Here is a 25,904-nt window from a genome sequence, read left to right as displayed (position 1 = left end):
CTAATGATTTTTTCTATCACTATTAAAAAAAGGTCTGTCGCGAATTATATGATAAAAATATAACCATCTTGGTCAGTAAACTAAGTGATGGGTAAATACCCCAAGGGACTACTGTAGAAATACAATGTATATAGTCCATGTATTATTGTACCCCTAAAAGGTCGGGTGTCCCTTAGGAATTATTAAAGGGCAAGTGACCTTTGGGAAATATTATATTCCCGAAGGGTCAGGTCCTATTCCTATATAAAGGACCTAACCCTCCACTGTAATGGCATCCTGGGATCCTGGCCTCTCGACCCTCTCTCTCTTGTTCACTAGGGAGGAATCCATGGCTTTTCTTCTCAATCATACACACTCCATACACTACATCATACACAATCAAACAACACACGTGGTGTAAATCCGTACCCCGTTTACATTTACACCATCACTAAGTAAATACACGAGTTATTATCTTGTCACTATCACTAAATGACAATTGTAAGAATAATGAGATACTTAACGTATGCTTATAATCTCAAATTGCACTTTACAAGATTAGATATCTAAGTGTACTAGAAGGGTATAACAATGTTAATTGGATATCATATATTAAAGATTCTAAGTTTACAATTGACTAAGTTGTTGTGTTGGTCGGTGTAGCAATGACAATAAAACCTTTGAAGTAAATTGTGATAGTTAAATCAAGATGAAATTTAAGTTAATTTTCTTGGACAAGTATGGTTAAAAAGTAGAATGGCTACGCCATTTTTAGAGGATATTCAAGGTGGGAAAAGCATGTACTTAACCTCAATTTTGAATGCATTGTGATGGTCAATTGGTAATTGGAATGATATAGAATAACATGTAAAAGCATAAGTCTAGATATATATGTCTTACACATAATGCTATTAAACTTCTCTAAATGAGCATTATCTCTATTGATTTAAGAGGAAAATATTAATTTATATATTGATAAGAGAAAATTTGTGGATTTTTTTTATTGATGAAAGAAGATAATTTTTTATGGAGCAAGTGTCCCCAGGTAAGTAAACCCTTTATATTCAATTTAAATTTGAACTTTTTAAAATTTGAACGTATTTAATTAAGTGATTTTGTATTTTTCTTTTTATAATTATTTCTAAGCAACTAAAAATATTAGCTAGTACCAATTCTAGATGATTAATTGACAACTTAGTTTATGAATCACTAAGTCACGCCATCCAAGTAGACCCTTCCTTGACAATGCCTACTCATTATGAGTCAAAGTCCTCCTGAAACAATTAAATTAAACCTAAATCTAAAAACATAATAAGTCTTAATCAAAGTTATATCCTTGATTTATGTTCCTCCTTTTGGATGCTAATAAATGTGTACATTTTACTTTAAATGTTGTACACTTCAATATTATTAGACAAAATTGTCCCTACTACATTCTTGTTATACAAAACTACCCTTACACCGTTATAACACCGTTAGTTTTAACTCCATCATTATTACCCTACACCTATATCTATCATATCTTTTTCCTATTCTTTAATTGTCATTTTATTAAAATTATTAATTTCTATTTAATGGTTGATTATATTTTAATTAAATTTCTATGAATGGTAAATCATATATGTGTGTATAAAATACATATATTATTTGTGTATATATAATTTGAATTATACATTTTAATTATTTTTATTTATTAATATTTTAATATTGGGCATAAGTTTTCGCGCATCGCGCGTACAAAATACTAGTAAATAAATAAACATTAAACACAATTATGAGGCCACTGCCTCATTATCAGTCAAGCAGCCAGTTACGCATTCTGAGCCCCAACGCCGGTCTCCAGTCCAGGCTCCAGTCGTGCCTAGCTAGTGACGTCCCTGCCTCTCGTCACCACCATGTTAATTTAACATCTATACTTTCTTGTTCTTGAAATATACGTCTTTGAATTTAATTTTCTCAATTTTTCAATTGTTCAATTGTTTGCCTCTGCTCAACTTTACTTTATTTCTAATCATCAATGAAAGCAAAATTCATCGCCGATGTTACGTGGCATTCATTTTACGGTACAGATTTACTCCTAAGTACGTTTATTATAGTTTCTACGTTTCCAAATTGGATATGTACTTTTGAACTATCTTTTATTATTTCTATTATTCAAGGTCTTGGCGATGATTAAAATGTATTTATTTACGCTTCTGAGAACAATCGATGAAGCCATAACTAATAAATTGTTGAATTTCTTAATATGAGCCTAGAGTTTTTTTGTTTCAATATGAAGAAGTATCCCTTTAGTTGTTAATTTGTGGCATTGATGATAACAGTTCATCTTTCAAGTTTCAAATGCCAGTTATTGTTTTTTTTTTACATAAGTTTTGTGATATTTATCTTTGTTTCTTGATTTTGAGTTTTAACTATACTTTAGATGTCTGTTTTAGTGGCGGTCCAAATAAGGTATTGACTTTTAACATTTTTTCTATTTTATGGTTATTAATTTACAAAAATTACATCATATATCCTTGTTTAATAAAAACCATGATATTAAATATTTTCTAAATATTATTTCGCCTCTCAAAAAGGAAAATATTTCTCTATTTAAATATCTAATGAATTGATAAGATTAACACAAATAGATAATATGAAACAATATATTAAAACATTTCATCTTTAATATATTTTATAACATATTTTAAAATATACAAAAATTAAATCCAAACATTGCTACTTTATTTTTTAAGTTAAACCTTAATTAACAAGAAGTATAATTTTTTCATGAACGTGGATGGTAGTGTTAAGGCCTCTATCAATAAGGTCGGATAAGGGGGTGTCATCAAAGACGGTGAAGGCAGATTGATTGAAGGATTCTCGACTAATGTCGAGATTGGCTCACCGGAGATCACCGAAGCAAGAGCTATTGTCAAGAGCATACAATGGGCTTGGGAGAAGGACATTCGGGACGTGGAGCTTCAATCCGGTGCGAAAAGCGTTGTTAATTGGATCCATGAGGAAACCGTGCTTTGTGGACCGATTAGGGAATGTATTGAGGATGCTAGACGGTAGCTGGGGAAGGAGTGAAGGATTATTATCCGTGTGATTTATCGTGAACAAAATGAGGTTGTTGATGCTCAGCAATGAAAACCTGGCAACGTAACATGCTGATTGGGTGACTTTTGGTACTAGACCGCTGAGCAGTGAATACTTAAATGATTTGGGACATATCACTTGTGCTCGCAGAGTGAGAGAGAGACTAGTTCCTTGTTTCCTCCCTCGAGTTTCCCCCGTCCCCCAATAAAAAAAAAATGTTCAAAATGGAATAACAATCTCTAAAAATAAACTTATTAGATTCCACCATTTGTTATAACTATTTCAGAGAAGACTTTGGTGATTAAAGCCTTCTTACCTGCACCTGATCACATGTTTTCTAAAAAAAATAGATGGCAATTAAATTAGCAGAAATTCTAATCAAAATTGAAAACATAACACCTTTTATTGATCAACAAACAACAATCAGTAGCTCCCTCACTAGCCAATCAAAATAATAATAATAAAAACAAAGATGTCTGTGCACGCACGAACTGTCTGTCTGTGTAATAAAGTACAAACTCAATGACATAACTAACACGTACACAAAATTCTCTATACCGGACTACAAATTATTTAGCACACAACACCAATGGCAATTGACATGGCCACAACAACAAAAGTGGCAACAACACTAGTTGTGGGAGCAGAGCTAGGCGGTGGCGGCGCCGTGGGCGTTCCCCCGGGAGCGTTGCCCGTGGGCCCGGGAGTGTTGGTCGCCGGTACCGGTGCCGGTGGACCTCCAGGGGTACCTCCACTAGGGCTAGGAGAAGTCGGTGCCTGACCAGGCGCAGGCCCCGGAGGGCTTGAACTTGGAGTTGGAGTTGGAGTTGAGGATGGAGACGGGCCCGGGCTAGGCTTTGGGGTTGGAATTGGGGTAGGGGCCGGGGTCGGGGTTGGTTTTGGAGTCGGGGTCGGGACAGGGGTCGGGCGGGGAGTCGGGGCGGGAGTAGGAGAGGGAGGTGCGGAGGCAGCAGAAACATTGATAGCAAGTTTTTGGCCCAATGGGCAGTGCTGACCAAAGGTGCAGATGAAGTACTCTTCTCCACTGGAATTCAGACTCACACTGGCTGGTCCTACTGTAAAGAGTGAAATCGGACTTGTAGTGTTGCAATTATCATATGCACTCTTTGTTACCTTAGCTACGTCATGTACCCCACTAGGAAAGTTGAACACTGTCCCAAAATACAAAAATAAAACATTTAGAAATTAATTGTCTTTGGCATAAATAATACGGACTACTTTTCTATAAAGTCAAAGTAAAATTAAATAACACATTTTACGTATCACATTTATACTCTTATTTCAAATTCTAAATACGAACTCGAGCACACAATATATAATTTAATTCCCATATTCTATGTACATGGGGCAACAAATCAAAGAATTCCGCATATCTTAAGTGATAAAGTAAATTCTTACAGGGTAGTCATTTAGTGTCTTTCTATGAACTCTATACAAGAATGAAGATATAGGAAAGATGGAAAAAGAGCTTATAGATTAGCCTGGAGTGTTGTATTTCTGAATGTATTGAGTGTTGATTTGAGTGTTGAATTACCCCCCTCCGGTGTTGAAGGAGTCAAAGGCTTGACCGAATAAAACATTTTCTAAGGACACTTGACCCTGACCGAATACCGAGCAGATTGCACGGAACGTATAGAAAGTTATACCAAGAAAATAATCTCTATCAATTCAGTGGAGGGATACAAACTATGAGATTAAAAAAAGAAGTATCCCAAAACTAATTTCCATACAACTTTCAAATTTTATAGCGCAATAACCATGAAATATTATTTATAATCTTCTTTTTACAAAATTAATAATATCATATGTCTTGAGAGTCTTATGATCTTGAATATTGAAATATGGAGGAATTAAAAGTCAAAAAATTATTATTTTACAAATAATAATTTGACACAAACTTATCTGCAATCCGAGGTTCATAAGTTTAATCTCTAACCTTTTAATGCATAAAAATAAATAAAAATATTCATCGTCTCTTTTAACTCTTTAAGGTCTAGATATCAAGGTTTCTATAGAAACTACACAGTACAAAACTAAAAATTAATGATCACAAAAAAGCAAAGAGATGTTTAAAACTCAATTACAAAAATTAACAAAAAGGGAAAACCACTTATATATATTATTTACCTAAAGTGTCACCGACTTTAATGGTCTGTCTGGAGGCCCAATCGGAGTAAGTGGAAGTACTGGGAGGAACAGTCCATCCCGTGGTGTCGCCGACAACAAGAGTTGCGGCGTTAGTTGTCTCAGGCAACATCGTCGCCACGACGGCGGCTAAGAGCACAACAAACGCGGCGAATTTGATCGTTGTAGCCATAGGTATTAGGTAGGGATAGTGTTCTCAGAGCTCCCCTGTTTGGCTTTTGGTTATGGAAAAAAGGCAAGGTAGAATTGAGAGGCGTTTGGGGATAATTATTGTGTGTGTATTTATAGAGTCTACTGTCTACCTTAGCTTTTATCGAGTGTTTTCGTTTGGACCGTGCTGGATGGCTGGTGGCCTAAATGGAAGTCTCTGGGTGGTTTTGGTCGTCGATTGAATAAACCGCGTTAGTTGAATATGTTTACTTAGATTTTCGTGGGAAATTTAATTGGAGAAGATGTTGGAGTTGTTTGGAGTGGTGTTTGATCTTAATATGGGGACTTTGTGGAGTTGTGGATATTTAATAATTAGATTAGGGATTAGATTGTGTTAGCATGTTAGGATCCAACGCTTACAATTATGTTAAAAGCTATAGTATATAGCTCATAACGAATGCCTAACTTTTATTTTTTTGAAAGATAGGGCATGTTTGATTTATTTGACTACTATTAACTGTTTGACTTGGTTAAACAATCAATATGAGTGTTTGATTAATTAGTTTTTATAACAACTTATTGCTCCAAAATACTGAAATTCAAAAAGTTGTTTAAAACAACTTTTTCGATTAGCTTTTTGAAAAAGTCATTTTGCATGTAATCAGCTATCAGTTAACAACTATTTACCAAACGCCCTCAGGGTGTATGACTTAGCTCTTCACTAACCTCTGCCTAACCATCTGTACATCTAGCCATCAATTGTTGAACTTAGCCTTTTATTAGCCTCTGCCTAATCGATTGAATCAATTATTCATTGCTTGCTTTGAAAATTAATATAGAAATTATGTTACGTTGGTTGGTGGGATAGGTCAGTAATAGAATAGTATTATTGAGAATAGCTAGATTTTGATCTCATACTTATATATTTTGCAAGATCTTTTAACCATTGTTGATTTTGTGAGTGTTGTGAAACCTAAAAATTTGTGTTATGTTCTTAGTTTTTGTTGTTATTTATTTATTTGTTCTTTGTATGGAGAGATATTAGTAGATTTATTTTATTGTTTAATTTGTTTTGTATTCTTAGAAGTATCTTTTGGGAATTAGTTATTCATTTTACAAGAGGATCGGATAGTCATTTATCTAACTTCTCCCTTGTATTTTTGTGAACATTATCTATTATATTGAAAATTCAGCATTGAGTTAGCAATAAATATTATGCATTCAATTTATAAATATTGAATGGTATAATTCTCTCAAATAAAAGTGTAATGTTTTGTATAATAATACAGTATTTTAGCATTTTTTTTTTACCTAATGAAAAAACAGGCAGTGAAAAAAAAAAGATTAAAAAAAAAAAAGAAAGATTAGACACCACTTTGATATGATTACGTACATCTACATGTAAAACATGTTGAATTCTGAAGCTAGTGAAATTTGTAACCCACGTTACTCAATTTAAAAAATTTTACATCATATAAAATACGGTGCATATTTTTATATACAGAGAGACGTACAGTAGGCATACTAGCAGTAAGAAAGGGTTGGTTTGTTGATCTTGATTGGAACCAAACTGTACGAGAAGCTTAAAGTAGTTGAATAAATAAATTAGTTTATATTATTAATGTTATTATATAGTTGGGAATAAGGTGGAGAAAATATAATGGAGATGAAAAGTGAGTTTTGGGAAAAGGCAGTTGAACAGCATCTGATTGGAACAGTTAGGCTTAGTTGAATCTGATTCTATCCCAATTATAATGGGAATGGTATAATGGTCAAAGTCGAGGAGGACACTTGTCCGCATTGTAAACGCTACAGTGTTGGACCATGTCCCACTTTCATCGAATGTGTAGTTGGCCAACTTTGACATGTCCTCATATGCCCACTTCCATGCTCATTAAGTCATTTGAAGACTTAAAAGTGATGCCTCGAGTAAAAGGAATTTGACTCGTTTAAAAATAAGATTAATGTGAATAAGAGTATCATCATTGGTGTTTTTTTGAATTTTTGTCAAAGTTCTTTTTTGTTGGAGGAGAGAGGGGAGGAAAGAGGGATGAAGGAGAGTAGATGATGTTGCTCTACAAATGAGTTTTATAGCACAATTTTGAAGAAGAAAAAAAAAAAAGTACCTTCTTGCGGAAGAGGACGGCGGACCGGCGTGTTCCGCTGGAGAGTTCCGTCTGTTGGGGGGCAGGGAATGTGGCGGTGCAGAGTGTTCCGCCAAGGTGTACCGCTAGTGTATTCTTGGTTTTGTTTCCCGTGGCTGTTTTGTGATCTGTTAGTTGTCTTCCTCTCTGATTTTGGAACTTGTTTGAATATTTTGTTGAGTACTGCACCTTGGTTCTTGAGTTGTTATTCATGTCTTTTGATTCATTCTCTTGGTCTATTGGTTGGTTGAATCCTTGGGTATATTCTCTGAGTGTATGTTGTGTTCATGTTAGCAATATTATTGAGATTAATTTATTTAGTTTGATGTTCGATGACCTAATTGTATTTTTTTGTGCAGTTCAATGATTTATTTGATCTTTATTCCTATTTGATAATAGTAATTCAAATAGAAATTTTCAATCTTTTGTCAAAAAGTTTTTTTTTTTTAATATGGAGAGAACATATTTGTAATCCCTAAATTATTAATGATTAGTTAATTTTATCTAGCGCAATCGTGCAAACATAATGATCAACATGCAAGAGAGAGAGCATTCTATCAACACACATTACAAACCCCTAAAAAGTTAAAATGTATTTATATTAGTATATACTCATATTATTTTCAATATGAAATAAACACTTATTCAAAGGCTTTCCAAACTTCATTTTCTTTACTTTATGGGTGTATATACTTTATAAATATATAAAATTTATCTCGTCAATGAGTAGAATCTAATCTACTTAGACTCAACCAAAATTAGTAGTGACAAAGTGCCAGATTGTTTTTTTCAACCGAGAGAGGGTTCAAACTCCCGACCTATCTTAATCTTAAGGGATAAAAGTCCACGATTACTCACGCCAACCAAACTGGTTATATTTTATTTCAAATAAAAGTTTAAATTATTAGTAATACTATATAATTTATTATATTACATATCTATCTTTAACAAAATAAAACTTATATGAACTTAAATCTAACCTAATTTTAATTTAATAAAATGATTGTGAATATAATTTATCATTCTTAACATATTATTATTTTAAAAGCACTATTTATTAGTGGCTTCAATGTTCAACGACTAACAAAGTTGATAAAATCTATTCTCCACAGGAGATGGTGTTACCAAGAATTGAACTCGTGACTTTCAAGCACAAACCACGTCATATAAGAGATAATATTAGCAATAATCAAATTTGTAACTTTTAAGTGCGAGAATTATGTTCTATCCATTTAACCAGTTTTTTTTTTTGGGCGGGCCTAGCATATGTTATCTTGTATTGTAGGGGTTGAATATATCAATCATGGGAGATTTTCATTGTTATATTAAGTTATAGGAAGATTGACAATGATGTAAAACAAATTAAACAACTAAATGAATTGAGACAATGCATATATGGTGTGTTACGTGTGTGTCTCTCCCTCCATATATAAATAAATTAGTAACTTTAAATTTTGATAACATTAGGAGTATAGTACATCTACCTGCAGAAGCTCGATTAGGAGATAGGGAGGATCCGACAGAAGTACAAAATTCCGATTGTTCAGAGAATCAGATCGGTTCTAATAGATATTAGAAGAGTTCAATGCTTATTTAAATTAGTTGATGCCAAATATATGCAACAATTTCATTAAAAACACAACCATAATATAATAATGTTGTCACATAATTCAATCAATATTTACTATTTAGTTATGATAAGACTTCAATGGCTATTACAAAGAGGAGTGACAGTGATGTAAAACAATTATCGAAACTAAAGACATACATAATATATGACCATATCCTATTTAATAAAGATAAGAACAAACACCATATATCCTATTATTATTATTATTATTATTATTAGGCAAAAACTTGTGTGAGACCGTCTCACCATGAGACAGGTCGAGTCAGGTCAATATGCAATTGTAACACTTATATGCACAAATGTCATACTTATATGCTCAAATGTAATACTAATCATGAATAAAAATTTTTGTTACTTATAAGGGTAAATGTAATACTTTTAAGGAAAAATACAATACTTTTACATTTCTATTTGAAAGTATTACTTTTATTATTATTATTATTATTATTATTATTATTATTATTATTATTATTATATTGTATAGTTTACTTTTTAGGGTAATCTAAAGCTTGCTTTAATTTCAAAGGTGAATTAACTTTTGTTTACATTGGGCCACATTTTACAGGAAGAAAAACTTTTTAAGGAATATGCTCATATAATTTGTACTTTTCCAAATTAAACAAAAGGCAATGCTCTTACATTCCTATTATTATGATTATTTAAGTAACGTGTTAAATTTTGATTGTTCTTCTTTTTCAAGTGAACTTAATTATTTATTTATTAAAAATACTTATTAATTTAATAAAAAAAACTTAAAGACAATAGTATTTGAAACGATGATAAAATCTATACTTTTAACATTTTAATATTATAATTCATTTCCAACTCAAGTTTCGATTGAACCCAAGTTTTGATCAAACTATGATTCTAACATGAAATCTCACTTAAAAGGAAACTCAAATTCTTTTACCTAAATCACAAAGTATTGATCGTAAAGATCAACTATATTAGGAGTGTAAGCAATATAAGCTAAGTTCGAACTTAGGTAGACTTGAGCTCGATTAAGCTTAAAATTTAGACTTGAGTTTGACTCGCTAATGTCTTATAAGGCTCAAACTTGGTTTGATTAATTTATTAGACTTGAGTTTGACTCGCTATGTGTATGTGCAGTGTATTTATTTATTTTTTGTTTAATTATAAAGCTTGAACTCGGCGAGCAACACAATGATTCAAAAAGTATTAAACTTGAGCTCGACGTTTGGTTAAAAATGAATGAGTCTCTTTTACTAAATCACACACAGGTTCATTTAACAATTCAAATGGTAAAGCATAATTAATCCCCAATACATCACCTACTATGTATATTATGTACAATCATAATTAGTAATAAAAATTCAAAACTAGCTAATTATTTAATGAAATTTATATTGTTCTATATATAAAGATTTTGATAGTTTTTACCTACCGTTCTCCTAAAGAACAATACAACTATATTGATGCATAAGGACGGTGGACAAACTACTAGGCTACTACAATACTAACAAAAAATTAATTTAGAAACAAAAAGGTAAAAAATTTATTAAAATAATTATAGTTAATGTGAGTACATACATAGTCTTTGTGTCTCAGGCTAAAGAGTTTGAGCCCAATTTGTTTGACTGCGCGATTAGAGTTGAATCTGGATTAATCTCATAATGGTGAAGACATTATACACTATATATATATATATATATATATATATATATATATATATATATATATATATATATATATNTTTTTTTTTTTTTTTTTTTTTTTGCCAAGCACCTTGTGCTCAGATGGGCAGAGTAGTGGCTCTCTCATATGGGAGGTCATGGGCTCCAATAGGTCGAGAAATCATGTTTGAACAAATACTACATCTAATAGAGTTAGTTGTTTTAAAAATATATATATACTTTTTTTTTAATTATGATTTACCATTATAAAAACTTGAATGACTTTAGGAAAGCAATTATTAAATATAATTTCTAGAAAAGTTAGAGAAGCGGATTAATGAAAAACTGTCCTTGCTTTATAAAAGGTCAATTCATACAAATTAAAAAAAAAAACTAATTAAAAAGTAAGAAATTAAAAAATAAAATAAAATCAATTCATTATGGGTCAACATCCTTCTTTAACTTTTTATTTATTATTTATTATTTTAGGAAGAAGAAAGTGTCCATATTTATTTATTAACGAGGTAAACCCCACTCCTCACTATGTGAGTATGTGGGTAAAGCCCTCGCCCTGTGACCCTAGCCGGCAAAGAGCCACAAGGAGGTAAATCAGCCTAGGTTACCCATAGCTGACCGGCACAAACTCAAGGGCTTGAGGTTCGAACCCACGACCTCTCGGCTGCAGGTGTAACTCTCTTACCACTTGAGCTACCCTTACGGGCAAAGTGTCCATATTTTAATTTATGAGTTGCTGAGGTGATAAGAAAGTTAAGCATGCCCCGCTATCAAAAGGCTACAAACGAAAATCAACAAATTATGTCCAATAACTTGGTTTTATCATTAAGAGAGATCTATTTAATTTGACCTAAGCTTAGTTAAAGATTTAAGCGTGTGTCTATATATATACAATGCATCCTCTAAAAACAAATGAATTAATCACATTCATCTATGATCTATCTAAGTTAATCAATTCATGGAAATTAAAAATTAAAAAAAAAAAGAGAGAGATAAAATAGGCCCTACATTTTCTACCGTACTTATTTTCAAGCCGTTAATAAACCTAGATAGATTGGTGGGATTAATAGTCATTTTTATGTGAGACATTGTTCTCATAAGATCCTCCCCAACCCCCAACTCCCCCCACCGGGGGCCCCTTCTCTCTCTCTCTCTCTCTCTCTCTCTCTCTAGATTAGTGATTATATGAGAACCACCCTCCCATGAATGAGTACATGAGAACCAATATGGTGCATTAAAAAATAAATCTATGGATGAAATTAGTTGGGTGAATTCAACATTCGTGTGTGCATATGCAGCATGTGCTATGTACATATCTTATAATTGGGTGATGCTGGATCCGACCCGATGCACTTGGTTCCATTGAAGTAATGATGACAGTCAAATAGTAACGGTTAATAGCAGATGGAACGGCTACAAGAGGCAAGCACACTTATGGAGGGCTTAATTAATTGAGGAGGTAGTGTCACTTAATAAGAGGCCGTTGTGCAATTATTGTAACTGTTACAAGTTTATAGTATAAAGGATGAGCTTATGTTACAAGTTACAACAATGGGGGCTCAAAAAATATTGTACCATGAACATAGTAATATGATTGCTTACTTCTTTCCTAATATACACCAGTAACATATTTACCGTAATTGGTGCTTTCATTGAGAACATGAGATTAACTCTCAAGCAGGCTGACACACGCGTTTTTCTCTCTCATATACGAGCTTGAAGCAATGGCACGATCTAGATCAAGTGGTTCCCATGGTTTCCATGGCCCTAAATCAACGACAATGGTAATATTAACATGAATTCCCGATAAAAAAAACTCATGTGATCTCCATGACCAGCTCAACAACAACCGTGGTGGAGGACAGCAAGAGCCCAGGGCACAGGTATCGCCTATGGATCTCCAGGCGACGGCCCAGGTCATTCAGCAGGCAATGACAACTTTAACCAATTGGTGGCAGGGATTCAAGGTCAAGTGCTTTGAGCATCTGCGTAGAAGGATGAAGTGATGCGAGAGAAGACCCAACGTCTATGCCGCGATACGACCCGTGCTACTGGCGATCACCCTGAAACTCAACCTCGCTCTAGGGAAAGAGAGTTGAAGGGTCGAGGGGAAGGAGTTCAGGTAAGCAGCTCTATTAGACATCGACCGGCCATTTCTATGCCCGCCTAGGATGGTGGGGCGAGAAGGTTACTATCCAACAGAGGTTATGGCCACAACCAAGGGCTAAGGGGTCATCCACCAAGAAACCACACCAGGACGAGCTATCACAGCAGGAGGAAGTGGTAAAGCGACTACAAAATAAAATTGAGGAGCTAGAGAAGAAAATGAAGGCGAGGGAGCAGTCGCCTGAACCCGAGGTAAGGATGGCCGAACTATTTATCCCGAGGATAATGGACACACCCCTTCCGAAGGAGTTTAGGCTTCCGACTATCAAGGCCTACGCAGGGACCTCGGACCTGCGTGTGAACATGACGTTGTACAGGCCCGATCCAACCATTTTATAGGCCCGGGGCGCGATAAAAAAAATAGGCCCTTAGTTAATATATATTTCATATCTAAAATTTAAATTAAGGGTGTGTTTGGTACGCATATGGGAATCAAATACTTGGTAATGGTAATGAGTTTTGGTGAACGTATTTTGCATGTTTAGTATGTAGTAGGATGAAATTCAAATGATTACCAATATTGATGTTTGGTTGTCTATGACCCTATAATTGGAATAAATATTTAAAAATGCAAAAAAAAAATAAAAATCAAGGCGAATATAATAACATCCAATAAGATGTAATGGTACTCCTTTATAATTAGGAAATGTAATTTTTTATTGAAGGGGTAATCAAAACTCATAGTTGTGTTTTTAAAAAGTTGTCAACCAAACACTAACTGTGATTTTGATTCTAATTCTTAGTGTCTAAACCCATGAACCAAACACACCCTAAATAAGGAAAACTATACTAATATCAATTAATAACTTTAAATAAGGTTAAAAAGTTTTTAACACTTTTATATACACAATAATATTCATGAAAAAAATTCTAGGTCCTTTCCTAAATGTAAAATAATAAATAATCATATAAGTGCCTTTATAACTAAATAATTATAGTTTATAAAAATAATTAAATAATTTAAAATCGAGTAAACTTATAAGCAATAGCATTGTTATCCTAATATATAATAAATTAAAATATTTCAAAACGTGATAAAATATTCATAAAAAATATTAAATATAATTACTTAGATAAAATAGTTCGAATAGAAAGCATATTATAAATTACACATCTTCTATTGATATGATTTTTATAAAAATCTTTTGTTTTAGCTAGATAATTTTCAAACTTTTTTAGATTAATTTTATTACAATGACACATAATATAGAAGCTTATAGATTACATTGATTAGAAATTCTTTTTTTTTTTAAAAAAAAAGTACGGAGTAAATTACTAAATTATATTTAATTTTTTTTCATAATTGAATCTCAAAATATATTATATAACCCCCATCGTCGTATTTTACATGTCTTGTTTGGTTAACGTGACTTGATTAAAGTTATTTTTAATTTAAATTTTCATAATATGTTTAGTATTTAGTATATAAAATTTATATATTTGAAAACTACATTAAAAATACTATTAAGCACAAAAAAATATAAATTAAAAATAATTTTTATAAAAATACATTAGAAAATGAGCAAAAAAGTGAGAGTTGAGGAATTTCAGTAATTTTTTTTAAAAAGAAATACATTAGAAAATAACTTAATAAGTAACAAGTACGGGTCCGGTTAACCGATCCCTTACCATTCAAATATTTTTTTTATAGAATGTATAAGGAAGGGTTTGATCCCTTACCATTCAAATAGACGTTGCCATCCAAGCTATTTAACAATTTGTTGAAATGTACACATATTATGTACTTATACTATATATATACTATATATATGTATATTGGGAGTAGGATGGGCCCCCTCCACGTATGGGCCCTGGGCAAGGGCCCAGCCTGCCCTTGCCCAGGGCCGGGCCTGACGTTGTACAAGGCAACTATGGTGATGATTAGGGCATATTACACCATTATGTGCAAGGCATTCTTGCCCACTTTGGATGGGACATCCCATGACTGGTTCAATACGATCCTGGATGGATCAATTCAAAATTTTGCAGAGCTATCGAAAAGCTTATTGGCTTACTTCTCTGACAGTATACAGCATAATAAGCATTTCTCTCACCTCTACACAATAAGGCAAGATAGGGGGGAGCTTAAGAGATTTCCTGAACAAATGGAAGAATGAAGTTAATAACGTGTACGATTTTGACTCAAGGCAGCGATCCCAGTATTTATCTAAGCACTTAGGTCAAGAGACTTCCACATGCAGAAAAACCCACCGTCCTTGCTCTTATGAAGATCTAATGAGGACGGTCAACCGCTACGCAGAAGCAAAGGAAGTCGATTAGAAGAAAATAGAAAAGGAGAAAGGCAAGGCAGGAGGAAAGTCCGAGAAAATAGATCCAACCAACCAGGTGTCAAGCTCGAGCTAGTCAAAGAAAGGAAGTAGAGATCAATCCTTAAGAGGACCCCGTTTGATCCCCTTGCATCATTTTACCCCACTAACCCATCCTGTTAGCGTAATCCTGGACCAAGCCGAGGAGATGGGGATGGTGCAATTCCCAGACGAGTGCATGAAAGTTTCCCCTAAGGTAGACCAGCCCAAATATTGTCGGTTTCACCGGCAAGTTGGCCATGACACTAACGAGTGTCATGTTCTTAAAAGACAAATAGAGAAGCTCATTCAGAGCGGATACTTTACTCAATTTGTGAAGCATCCAAGGCAAAAACAATACCGGCAACAAGGTCAACCTGGAAATGTGTGGCGAAAGGGAGAGGGCCTCGAGCCATCCACTTCTAACACAAAAAAGAAGGGGTACAACCAACTTGGGAGTAGGGGGTTGGCGACATGATAATTGGGCGGTGTTGGATCCGACCAATGCACTTGGTCCCATTGAAGTAATGATGACAGTCAAATAGTAACAGTCAATAGCATATGGAACGGTTACAAGATGCGAGCACACTTATGGAGGGGGCGCCTCAATTAACTGAGGAGGTAGTGTCACTTAATAGGAGGCCGTTGTGCAATTATAGTAATTGTTACAAGTTTATAGTATAAAGGATGAGCTCATGTTACAATAATGGGGGCTCGAAAAATATTGTACCCTGAACATAATAATGTGATTGCTTACTTCTTCTCTAATATACACCGGTAACATATTTACCGTCAAGTAGAGTTTACTCAATAGTCAATGCACACTTTTGAGTAATGATCGTGGGTTTTCTCATAAAAAAATGCCGTAATTTGTATTCACGTGGAATAGAGCTATAGATATCTATAATTTATTCCGAATTGAACTATGGCTCAAATTAAAACCAAATTAATATATTTATTTTTAAATTTCAATTTGAATTGGTCCAAATGAATCGGTTTCGGTTTTGAATTGTTTGATTTGAATGTTCGTCTTACTCATCGTATCTGGGAAAGAAAACAAAATAGAAATTAACAACAGAAAATGACATTGATTTCATGAGAAATTACTCCATACCATTCATTGAATATAACATTATGAAATATTTTTTTTTAATAAATCTTTTTGATAGGGATGGGAAGATTGTTGAAATTTTCTTCCCAAAAATAAAGACTAAAAAAACACACAAATTATTTAAAAGTGATGATACCATTAACTAATTAATTAACTCACTCACTTCTTAACAATTTAATATTTTAATTTAACTTGTTATAAACCAATTTATCAGTAATTAATGAATTTTAAAAAATCAAATAATGTCAATTTAGAGTGATTTTATTGGAATAGCATATATATATATATATATATATATATATATATATATATATATATATATATATAACATTATTTTTATGTTTATGCTTATCCAGTCTTGGCATATGTGGATGCGCCTTGTATAAATTCTATTCCATGGGATATATAGAATAAATAAAGAAATGCCTCTTCACACTTTATCTGGACCAAGAACATCTAAGATAAAGTTTTACTGATTTAGTGATTTAAATTTGAGAATAGTACATTTTTTATCCTTCAATTATTGAACATTAGTTAATATAAAATTTTATTTTTTAAATTGATTTACAAATGTCATTATCTGATTTATTTATTTATTTTAATCTTTTTGCGAAACTGGTCTTTTGACTGATAGAGCTAAAAAAAAATATTGCTTATAATTAGAGTGTTTAATAGTGTCAAATAATCTCCCTTTTATTGATTATTCGTCTTTAATTTTAAATGATTGTAGTGTTAGGCTGTCATCAACCCTACCCTGCCAATCCACCTTTGGCACCTTTTATAATCTATGTGGCAAGAGATTTTATTATTATTTAATGTCATGTGTGTTGCAATAAGAGAGAAATTGTTAAATTAACAAGAGGAAAGAGAATGAGAAAGTGAGAGAAAAAACATGGTAAATTTGATTTGTTTACTTTTGAAATTTTTTTAATCTTATTATATTATTTGGTTATTATATTTATAATAATATAATACGAAAGTGGGATCACTTTTTGAAAGTAAGAGAATATTGCATGTAGAATAAAAAGTGAAGAATTTACAAATTTGATGATGTGGAAGTGAGACTCATTTTAGAAAATGAGAGAAATTTTTGAATTAAAGATTAGCCTTATAGTTAAAGATTTGTGTAATGACAATTAAACTTTTTCCTTTTATATATCTTGATGACATAAATGTTGGCATTTGACAACACCGAGCCAAGAAAATTAAAAAAGATGAGAAATATCAAACCTAGAAGTTGATTGTACACATGAAGGTCATGTGGAAGGCCATGATTTCTCATTTTCTTGCCCACCTGTCCACACACTGATTTGTTTCTTTGTTTATATATCTGATGGTGTGCATATTTATTTATTTATTTATTTAGAGCAAATATTATGAAAAACCATGGTGCATATTTTAGGGATTAATGTACACACCATAAAGGATGACTATTGAGTCAGCAATTTTTGGCATCTTTGGACATAAATTTTGGTTGACCTAGACAAAATCTTAAGGGTTTTTTTTGAAAGCAAATCTTAAGGGTTTAATTTACAATCAATTTAAAAGCTTTGTTGATATTGTTGACTCAATCTGGTCCAAATTTCCTTAATTTTTTCTCTGCTGTCACTCTTGCTTGTGTTCATTATTCTGGCTCACATAAATGAACCATGACCTACTGTGGCACAAGTTTCTTTTATGGCACACGTTTCTTTCTTATACTAGTTTAGTGTTATTACTACTACGCATTTTCCCTCAATAAAATTACAATATTTAGTGTAATATAATAAATTAATTAGAATTTTAAACACTTTAAAGTATAAAAATGAGTTGATTAAGATAAAGGAACAAGTCAAGCATAATAAGAAAACATACTTATTTAAATAGATAAATAAACATTGTATTCTTAAAGGCGATTGTATTATATGATTATAAAATAATCAAGAAAAGGCTAAGATTATATCCAAAGGGTGAATAAAGGTAACAAAAGTGCAAAAAAACAAAAAAGAGCATTTCATTTGAATATGAAACTTACATTGCTGAAGTAATTAAAAACAAAACAACCAGCAGCTTCTATAGCTAACTAACTACAAATGTATCTCTACATAATATTGAAAGTGCGCTTACTTACAAGAGAAATTCAAACTACAGTAAAGAAAACAGAAAATATGTTCCTTGTATATTTCTCCAATTTAAAGAAGAGGACAGATAATGAAAAAGTGGAGAAAAGAAAATTGGAAAATTGGAGTAGATGCAGATGAATACCGTAGATATGATATGGTATTCAGAGAGTATACTAGTATAGAAGTAGAATAGGATCAAAACTGGCTTCATAACCATGAAGGCTAAAGCAAAAGCAACACCCAGATTGCGAACACCCAGAAATAGGATCCTTGAACCATGATTCCCTGCAATGTTGTGTATTTGGCAAACAGATAAGTTCATAATACAAGATGCAATGAAACAAGAGCTTATAAATCTCTTCAAGGTTTTTTTTATGAATGTCAACAAGAATTAGTTAATGGAAGGTAAACCACAAATCTGTAGGAGCTATATTGAACAGCATATCAAAATGGAGTTTGGCTTATAGCAATAAAGCTGACACAGGGAAAAGGAAAACTTTCTAACCTTTGTTACCCCCTAGGGATTTCCTAATAGCAAGTACAGTTAGTTGTATAGCTTCACTATCAGTGCCATTTATTCAATACTTGTGACTTATGATTAGAATATAGTTGCGATGCCATCATATTTGCAAGCATAATGCCTGATTGGTAAAATATTTAGCTTATCACCCAATTTTTGATTTATTTGATCACTATTAGCTATTTCACTTTGTTTAAAGATCAATATAAGTGTTTGGTTTCCTCAAAAAAAAATATATATATATATATATATATATATATATATATATATATATATATATAAAAGTATTTGGTTAATCTGCTTTTTGTAACTCCAAAATGCTAAAATTAAAAAAGTTGCTCAAAACAACTTTTTCAATTAACTTTTTGAGAAAAGAAATTACATCAAACTATCAACTAACAGTTAATTTACCAAACACCTTTCTACAATCAACTAATATTATTAACTAGCCATACCCTTTAACTCAATCAGCTAACAAACATTTACCAAACAGGGCCAAAATAGAACAAACATGAAACATGTCTCTTCTTATTTCATCTTTACCCCTTCCTTCAACTCAGAAGCTAGCACGCTCTGATTTAGGCATAAAGGTGGGTGAAAGTTCACCCTTGCAAGCAAATCCAACAGACAATCATGTGACCCAACATGGCAACATGTACCAAACAGAGCACTAGAAGTAATAATAAAACTTCAAAACTTACTTCAGTACTTCCCCACAAACTTTCAGTTATCAGACAAGACAAGAAACACTTAAACTTGAAAACCTTGTTTTCTCTTGGCTACTGGAAAAATCAAACTGCAATATCTTCCTATCTCTTTTTCTCTCTCCTTCTATCCAGGGCAAATAAATCATTGTAGTTGATACAGCACAGTGGCACACGGAATCATGGAATAAAAGTTACCATCAGTTTCTAGTTAATTTTAATTTTTAATTATGATTAGTAAGTCCTCTGCAAGACACATTGGGGTCTCTTCATAACATCTAGGTTTTTTACCTCTCATTTAGAAACATGCAAGCAAAAGTTAACCTTTAACCATGTGAAATGAGGGATGACATAATCACATTAAGTATTTCAAAGGAAAGATAAGCCCAATACCTTCAAAGTCAAAATAGAGGATGTTGCAGATGAATCTTTTAGTCCTGAAAAACCAATATCATAAGAGATCCTCCCATCAGGTTTGAATAATCCATAGTTCTTCTCAGACAATTGACCTTGCTTCAAATCCTCATTAAAAAGTGCAAAAACATACACCTTCAGCACTGTTTTTGGCCTCACTGGAGTTCCCTTCTTCTTTGCAAGTCTTTTCCGCAAATTGTAATTGTATGTCCTAGCATTATCTACTGTAGCAGCAGGTTCATTCTGCCCACCATGTGAAGCCCATCCTGTTTCTGTAACTACAACTTCCATTTTTCTAAATCCAGCATCTTCCAGAGCTGCATATGCTGCATCAATCTGAGCATCAAGCAAATTATCATAATGAAGAGCAGGTTTCTCATCATAAATGCCCTCATTTGACTTAAAGAGAGCATAGTTAATATCAATCTTGTCTGAATCATATGTGTACGCCAAGAAGGGGTAAGCATTTAAACAGAAAGGGGATCCTATCTGGGAGAAGAATTCTAAAAGTGGTTTCATGAGTTGAGCAACATCCTCTTTGAAAATGCACGAGGAAGGAGGGAACGAATTTGCAAAAACAGCTTGTGAATGTGCAGTTGTTATCTGAATAGCATCACTAATTCCCAGATTTTTTGTGGCATTATGTACATTTTTTACAGCATTCAGTAAAGCTGCTGACACTTCAGAATCATTCCCTGCCAAAACTTCATTACCCACAGCAATCCCAACAATGAGTGTGTCAGGAAGGAATGCCTTCACATTATCTTTTACCCAATTCAGTGCATGATCTGCATTAGCACTCATATCTTTTACATTTTCATTTGGAATTCCAACCACTAACTCAAGCCCAGTTCCTCTAAATGCCTTAATGACACTGTGATCTGCATTATAAATCCTAACATTTTTTATCTTTGCTGCTCTTAGGAGTTTAACAACTTCATCCGGTGAAGGGATGTTATCTGCAGTTCTTCCATAATTAATCCCATAAGTTCCAGTGAATGCTCTCACACTGAGTTTACCTGAAAATTAGGAAGCAAATTCCCTTGTGTCATCTGATTGACCAAAAAACACAAAAGGAAACATAAAAAGAACAGCTCCACGAGATTATCCAGGAGGCCATCAGGCATATTAGAGATATCAATATCAATGCATAAACAAAAGAGCAATAAGCTAAAATAATTCCTGCATTTTAATGTCACTTTTTTGCCATTTGTCCCGACAATATAATTGAGTTAGCACAATAATCAGCAAAGAAAGAAGTTCTCCAGTAAAAAGTTTTCAAATTTAAATCCACTAAAGAAATAAGGTTTATTATTTAAAATTATATAATATAATTATTAAAATAAATAAATAAAACCTAGCTTTCAGCACATAGATAAATCAAAATCAATGGTATTCCTAATTCAGTACTCAGTAGGTATGTCATCAACCAACCGACAGAAGTTACGCAGCACCCTTACATGGAGCAAAGTCAATTGTCTGATCATACTCAAATTCAAAATAGAGGGAAAAAAATAGAAAACTATAAAACTTTTAGTAGAGAAAAGGGAGGATCAAATATATTGAAGCAAAATTGTGGCCCTTCATGATCCAATACAATTATCATCCTCCATGATCTTTAACAACAGCAAAGTTCACAGAATCACCACAATAGCCAAAAAGTTCTATAATTAGTTATTTTATTTCTTTAACAACTCCATCAGGCCATCAACATACAGAGTCTTATAGTTTAAAAAAAATGAAATAAATTATTCAAAAGCAGAGAAAGATCACCGTTGTGATTGCAGAAGAGGAACAGTAGAAGAGTCAATCGCAGAAGAATAAACGAAATCCTCATAGCTCCGAGGCAAAGATGACGACGACTCCCTCTCCGATTCAGAAAGTGCACAAGCTAAGCTAGTTCAGACTTCATCATTCATTGCGAAGGATACTACTCCTTTGCTTCCCCCCATATATCCATACGGTATTATAAGTTGCTGAATTGAGCAATAAACCCGAGCCTATACACAGTAATTGGGATGAACGTGTCTGTGTACGTACGAAATGGAAGGTAAAAGGTAAAGAAGAAGAAGAAGATGATGATGAAGAAGAAAGAACGCTTTCTGTTTAGTGTTTGAAAGTGGTGGTCCACTGCGGTGGATGCCGGAGATTTTGGTCTCTCGGGTTTGGATTTTGACGGCTCGTCTCAGTTAGCAATTGCAAATTATATTGAAAATCATGAATAAATATTGACTTTTAGCTCGCTATTTGTCCTCCAATAAATTGAAAAAATATATACAAACGAGTCAATAGTACTTAAAAATCATAATAATGAATTCTTAATAAACAAATAATGTTGTTAATAACTTTATGATCTAATGGCACATGATTGTATCCTTGAGGTAATGCTGTTTTAATAGTATTCAAAATAATTAATAATTCACTTAGAAGGTGGATCATCATATGGTATAATTGAACTCATGTTCCTATAAAGTCATTCATTAAAATTACATAATTTTTAATTTTGGTAAATTTACCTCCGTCCGTTTAACGGTCCAGGGTCCACCTCGTCACTGGTCACTTCTGGGAATTGAACCCGGATTCTCCTGAAATTCCTCCCCACAAAGAGAGCTCACTTGCCACTTGAGCTACCCCATTGGGTTGATTACATAATTTTTAATGAATTAAGATTTGAAATTTAAAAAGCAAAAAAAAATTGAAAAATTACCCACATAAAAATAGTCATGTAAGGAGTAACAGAAACTGGGTTTTATTTTGTAGGAGCAAAAATTATATAAGAAATTATCAGGTGTCGGTTGTAACGACTCTTTAAATTTCTCCTCTCATTTTTTACTATTATTAATTATTGGTAATAATGGAATATAATATTCTATCGCACATTCACATGTATGCAATGCTAAAGGGAGTAGAGAGTGTGCAATGTAGAACTGTAGAAGAGATCCTATCAACTATTGTGTATCAATTATGTCATTACCCAGGAAGAATTTACAAAGGTGGTTAGTCGAGTCTGGAGGATTGGTGAGGACCTAGACAAAAAAGTTTTCCTATTTGGGTTTATGATGCTTTAGAGCATCCTGTGGTAGGAGGTTTTTTATTTTTTTTTTAATTTTTTTAAATTGAGAGGTTTTTGTTAGTGTGATTAGGAAAGAGAAGATGTGTGGGAGATAGAAAAAAAAAAGTTTGAATAGCGACAATGACATGTCCAGTAGGTGTGTGTAGTGCACGCGCCTGATGGGCACAATGGTGACAGCCACGCCTGTATGGTGCGAATGACAAGTTTGAACAGTGGGTCTCACATTTATGCAAAAATCTCTTCCTTACAGGATGAACTCACTACTTATATTTCTTTCCTCTCTCTCTCTTCCATATTGGCAATTTATGTCTCAAAAACCATGTAAAAACCTCCAAAATTTATTATTGGTGATGCCCTTAGAGCATCCATAACAATTGTTTTTTCTTGGATTTTGTCAGATTTAAAAACCAAAAATGGGTTTTTGTTTATGTGGAACATGATTTTTTCTTGCATTTTACCTCCTGTAAAGTAAGGTTTTTAATGGGTCCACTAAAGAGATAAATGACAGCAAAGCACTGACTTTGTGGCGAGTCTGCTGCAGGCCTTTAGGTGTGTGTGTGTGTTTTTTTTTTTTTTAACTTTTCAATAAATGCATCCGAATTTTTTCTCTCTCTTTTTCCTTTCTCCTCTTTGTTTCCTTCTCCTCTTTGTTTCCTCTCTCCTTGTTGTTGTCACATTAAAAATTGTGAAAAGTTTTTAACTGATATAGATGCTCTTAGCTCGTCAAGCTAGTTTGTCCTACCTCACAAAAAGAATAGAGCGGACTCTAAGTTTTATAGACTGCTTAAATTGGGGAGCTTTGGCAACATTGCATGATGGCTTGGCGGGTCCGCTAATGTGTGTGTCTATATTTATTTATTTATTTATATACATGTGTAAAGAAATATTAGTATCTAGTACATTATATAAATAATTTGTTATTAATTTACTGATTAATGCATTATGTATTTGTCAGAAATTATCTTGTTTTGTTTGGTTGAAAGTTAAAAATTTATATTGTTTTATTTGTTTTTATGAAAATAAACATATTATTTGTTATAATAATAATAATTATAATTTTTGTACCCAGCTATTATTATTATTAGTATTAGTAGTAGGAGGAGGGTTCAAGTAAGACTATATCCTCTGTATAAAACGTGGACACACACCATCCATATTGAGAAATCAAAGGTTACGATATTATTGTTACTAAATTTTCAAATTTGTAATATTTATAACATAAACCCCACTTTTAACTTTTTTTAATATATAATTATAAAATTAACTCCCTAAAAAAAACTCCCTAATTTTTATTTTTTTACTAAATGTGTTTAGTTAAACCCGTTTTACCAACCAAAGCCTCAAACCCTACTTTTTAACTTAATATTTCATTTCTCTCAAAAACTGCCTCCCACATATTCAAACAAAAGATTTTTAAAAAATAATAATAATAAATTGAAGGAGGGCTGTTATCGGCGGTCGTGTTGAGCAGCCGCAGGCGTATCTACTGCAGTGAGGAGTAGAAGCTCACGAGAGTCACAAGCTCACCTCGCCTTCTGTTTGGGGTCACAGGTCACTCCCTATACTTAGCCTTTAAGGCTATTGATTTGCTCGTTTTCTTTGAGGTCTTGCCTGTGTTTGGAGAAACGAGTAGGTTCCCTTGGTTGCTTTGCTTTATCTATCAAGTTTTGGGAAAAATGGGGGAAAATTTTGTATCTTTCTGAAGTTCTTATTTATTTATATTTGCTTGATATCCTTATTCCAATTTATCTTTAGGGGTTTTGCTTTCAGTTTTTGGACTTATGCGAGTAGATCTGGAGTTTCATAACTTTAGTCGAAATATTTGTGCTTGGTTGCTGAAAAACTGCAGGAAGATTTTAGCTTTATGAAGTGAGTTTTTTGAAAAACACGAGCCATGGTGTGTTTAGGATATCTGATCTCTGCTGTTTTGCTATAAATTGTTTATACCTCAATCGGAGTTTGTACTTAATAATACAAGTGCAGCAGAGGTAGAAATATTTGTGTATGTGTGTTTGGTTAGAACCAGAACTTCCGGTACTGGTTCCAAAAATGGATGAACATTGGTGGGGACTTTACACGGAATGTGAATGTTTGGTTCTGTTTTTCATATTTTCTGAAATGATTATATAGATCTTTATTTGCCAAATGCCAACTACTATGTAGTATGAAGGCATTGTTACCATTCCAAATGGATGGTCACAGGATTGAACCCCGTGGTGTGGGCATTTATTCTTTGGGCTGAAAAAGATTTGAGAAAGTATAGAACATATATTACCTTGTAAGAATCAATTTGATTTTTTCTCTCTATATTTAGCATGCAAAAGGTTGGATCTTATCTTAACTTCTTCAATTGAATCGAGAAGACTTGATTACCCAAAATAAGAGCTGAATAAGTTAATGGCTGGAAAAGTGTGTTTTCTTTGAATATTGAATGTTTCTAACTGATGAGATGCGTGATCTATTCATTTTCTTTCTATAGAATGTGTAGCAATTTGGAAAATTTACATTCTTTCTTTAGAATGTATAGAATCAAGTTTGGTTGTCCATCCTTTTTGCTTTGATATATGGTATGTTTCTGTGATTGTGTTTCACTCTATCGGATGACGTTGCCCTTATTTTTTTAGTGTTTATTAGTTTAGCTGTCAATATCCATTTCTTTGCTTGTACATAATAATGTAAATGGGGATTTTGGGGGGGGGGGGGGGGGGG

At 33.0% G+C, this 25,904-nt stretch overlaps 3 protein-coding genes and 1 non-coding gene across 9 annotated transcripts in view; 2 read left to right on the top strand and 2 right to left on the bottom strand.

Moving 5' to 3' along the window:
* Window positions 1-2,142: 2,142 nt before the first annotated feature.
* On the top strand, window positions 2,143-2,232 carry LOC116014571. Its single transcript, XR_004097438.1, has one exon. It is a non-coding gene; the product is annotated as a small nucleolar RNA U36a (small nucleolar RNA).
* Window positions 2,233-3,435: 1,203 nt separating this feature from the next.
* On the bottom strand, window positions 3,436-5,597 carry LOC116011686 (blue copper protein-like). Its single transcript, XM_031251088.1, has 2 exons — window positions 5,209-5,597; window positions 3,436-4,232 (listed from the first exon to the last, which is right to left on the bottom strand). The coding sequence occupies exons 1-2, from the start codon at window positions 5,396-5,398 to the stop codon at window positions 3,634-3,636; spliced, it is 789 nt and encodes a 262-aa protein (XP_031106948.1). The 5' UTR covers window positions 5,399-5,597; the 3' UTR covers window positions 3,436-3,633.
* A 12,754-nt stretch (window positions 5,598-18,351) lies between these two features.
* LOC116011827 (glucan endo-1,3-beta-glucosidase 11-like) lies at window positions 18,352-22,292 on the bottom strand. The gene is made up of 3 exons (XM_031251244.1): window positions 21,896-22,292; window positions 20,102-21,141; window positions 18,352-18,769 (listed from the first exon to the last, which is right to left on the bottom strand). The coding sequence occupies exons 1-3, from the start codon at window positions 21,957-21,959 to the stop codon at window positions 18,707-18,709; spliced, it is 1,167 nt and encodes a 388-aa protein (XP_031107104.1). The 5' UTR covers window positions 21,960-22,292; the 3' UTR covers window positions 18,352-18,706.
* Window positions 22,293-24,637: 2,345 nt separating this feature from the next.
* LOC116011941 (INO80 complex subunit D-like) overlaps window positions 24,638-25,904 on the top strand; it is a 4,719-nt gene continuing 3,452 nt past the window's right edge. For 3 of the 6 annotated variants that reach the window (XM_031251379.1, XM_031251378.1, XM_031251376.1), the window contains exon 1: window positions 24,638-24,746. The gene's annotated coding sequence lies outside the window, so the exon portion shown is untranslated. Of the gene's footprint in view, window positions 24,825-25,904 lie in introns of all 6 variants that reach the window. The other 3 variants (XM_031251381.1, XM_031251380.1, XM_031251377.1) reach the window with 2 other exon arrangements.

This window comes from Ipomoea triloba, chromosome 3 (genome assembly GCF_003576645.1).
Source record: "Ipomoea triloba cultivar NCNSP0323 chromosome 3, ASM357664v1".
NCBI classification, from domain to species: domain Eukaryota; kingdom Viridiplantae; phylum Streptophyta; class Magnoliopsida; order Solanales; family Convolvulaceae; genus Ipomoea; species Ipomoea triloba.
The sequence above is the reverse complement of the archived record's forward strand: the minus strand, read 5'-3'. Positions and strand labels throughout refer to the sequence as shown.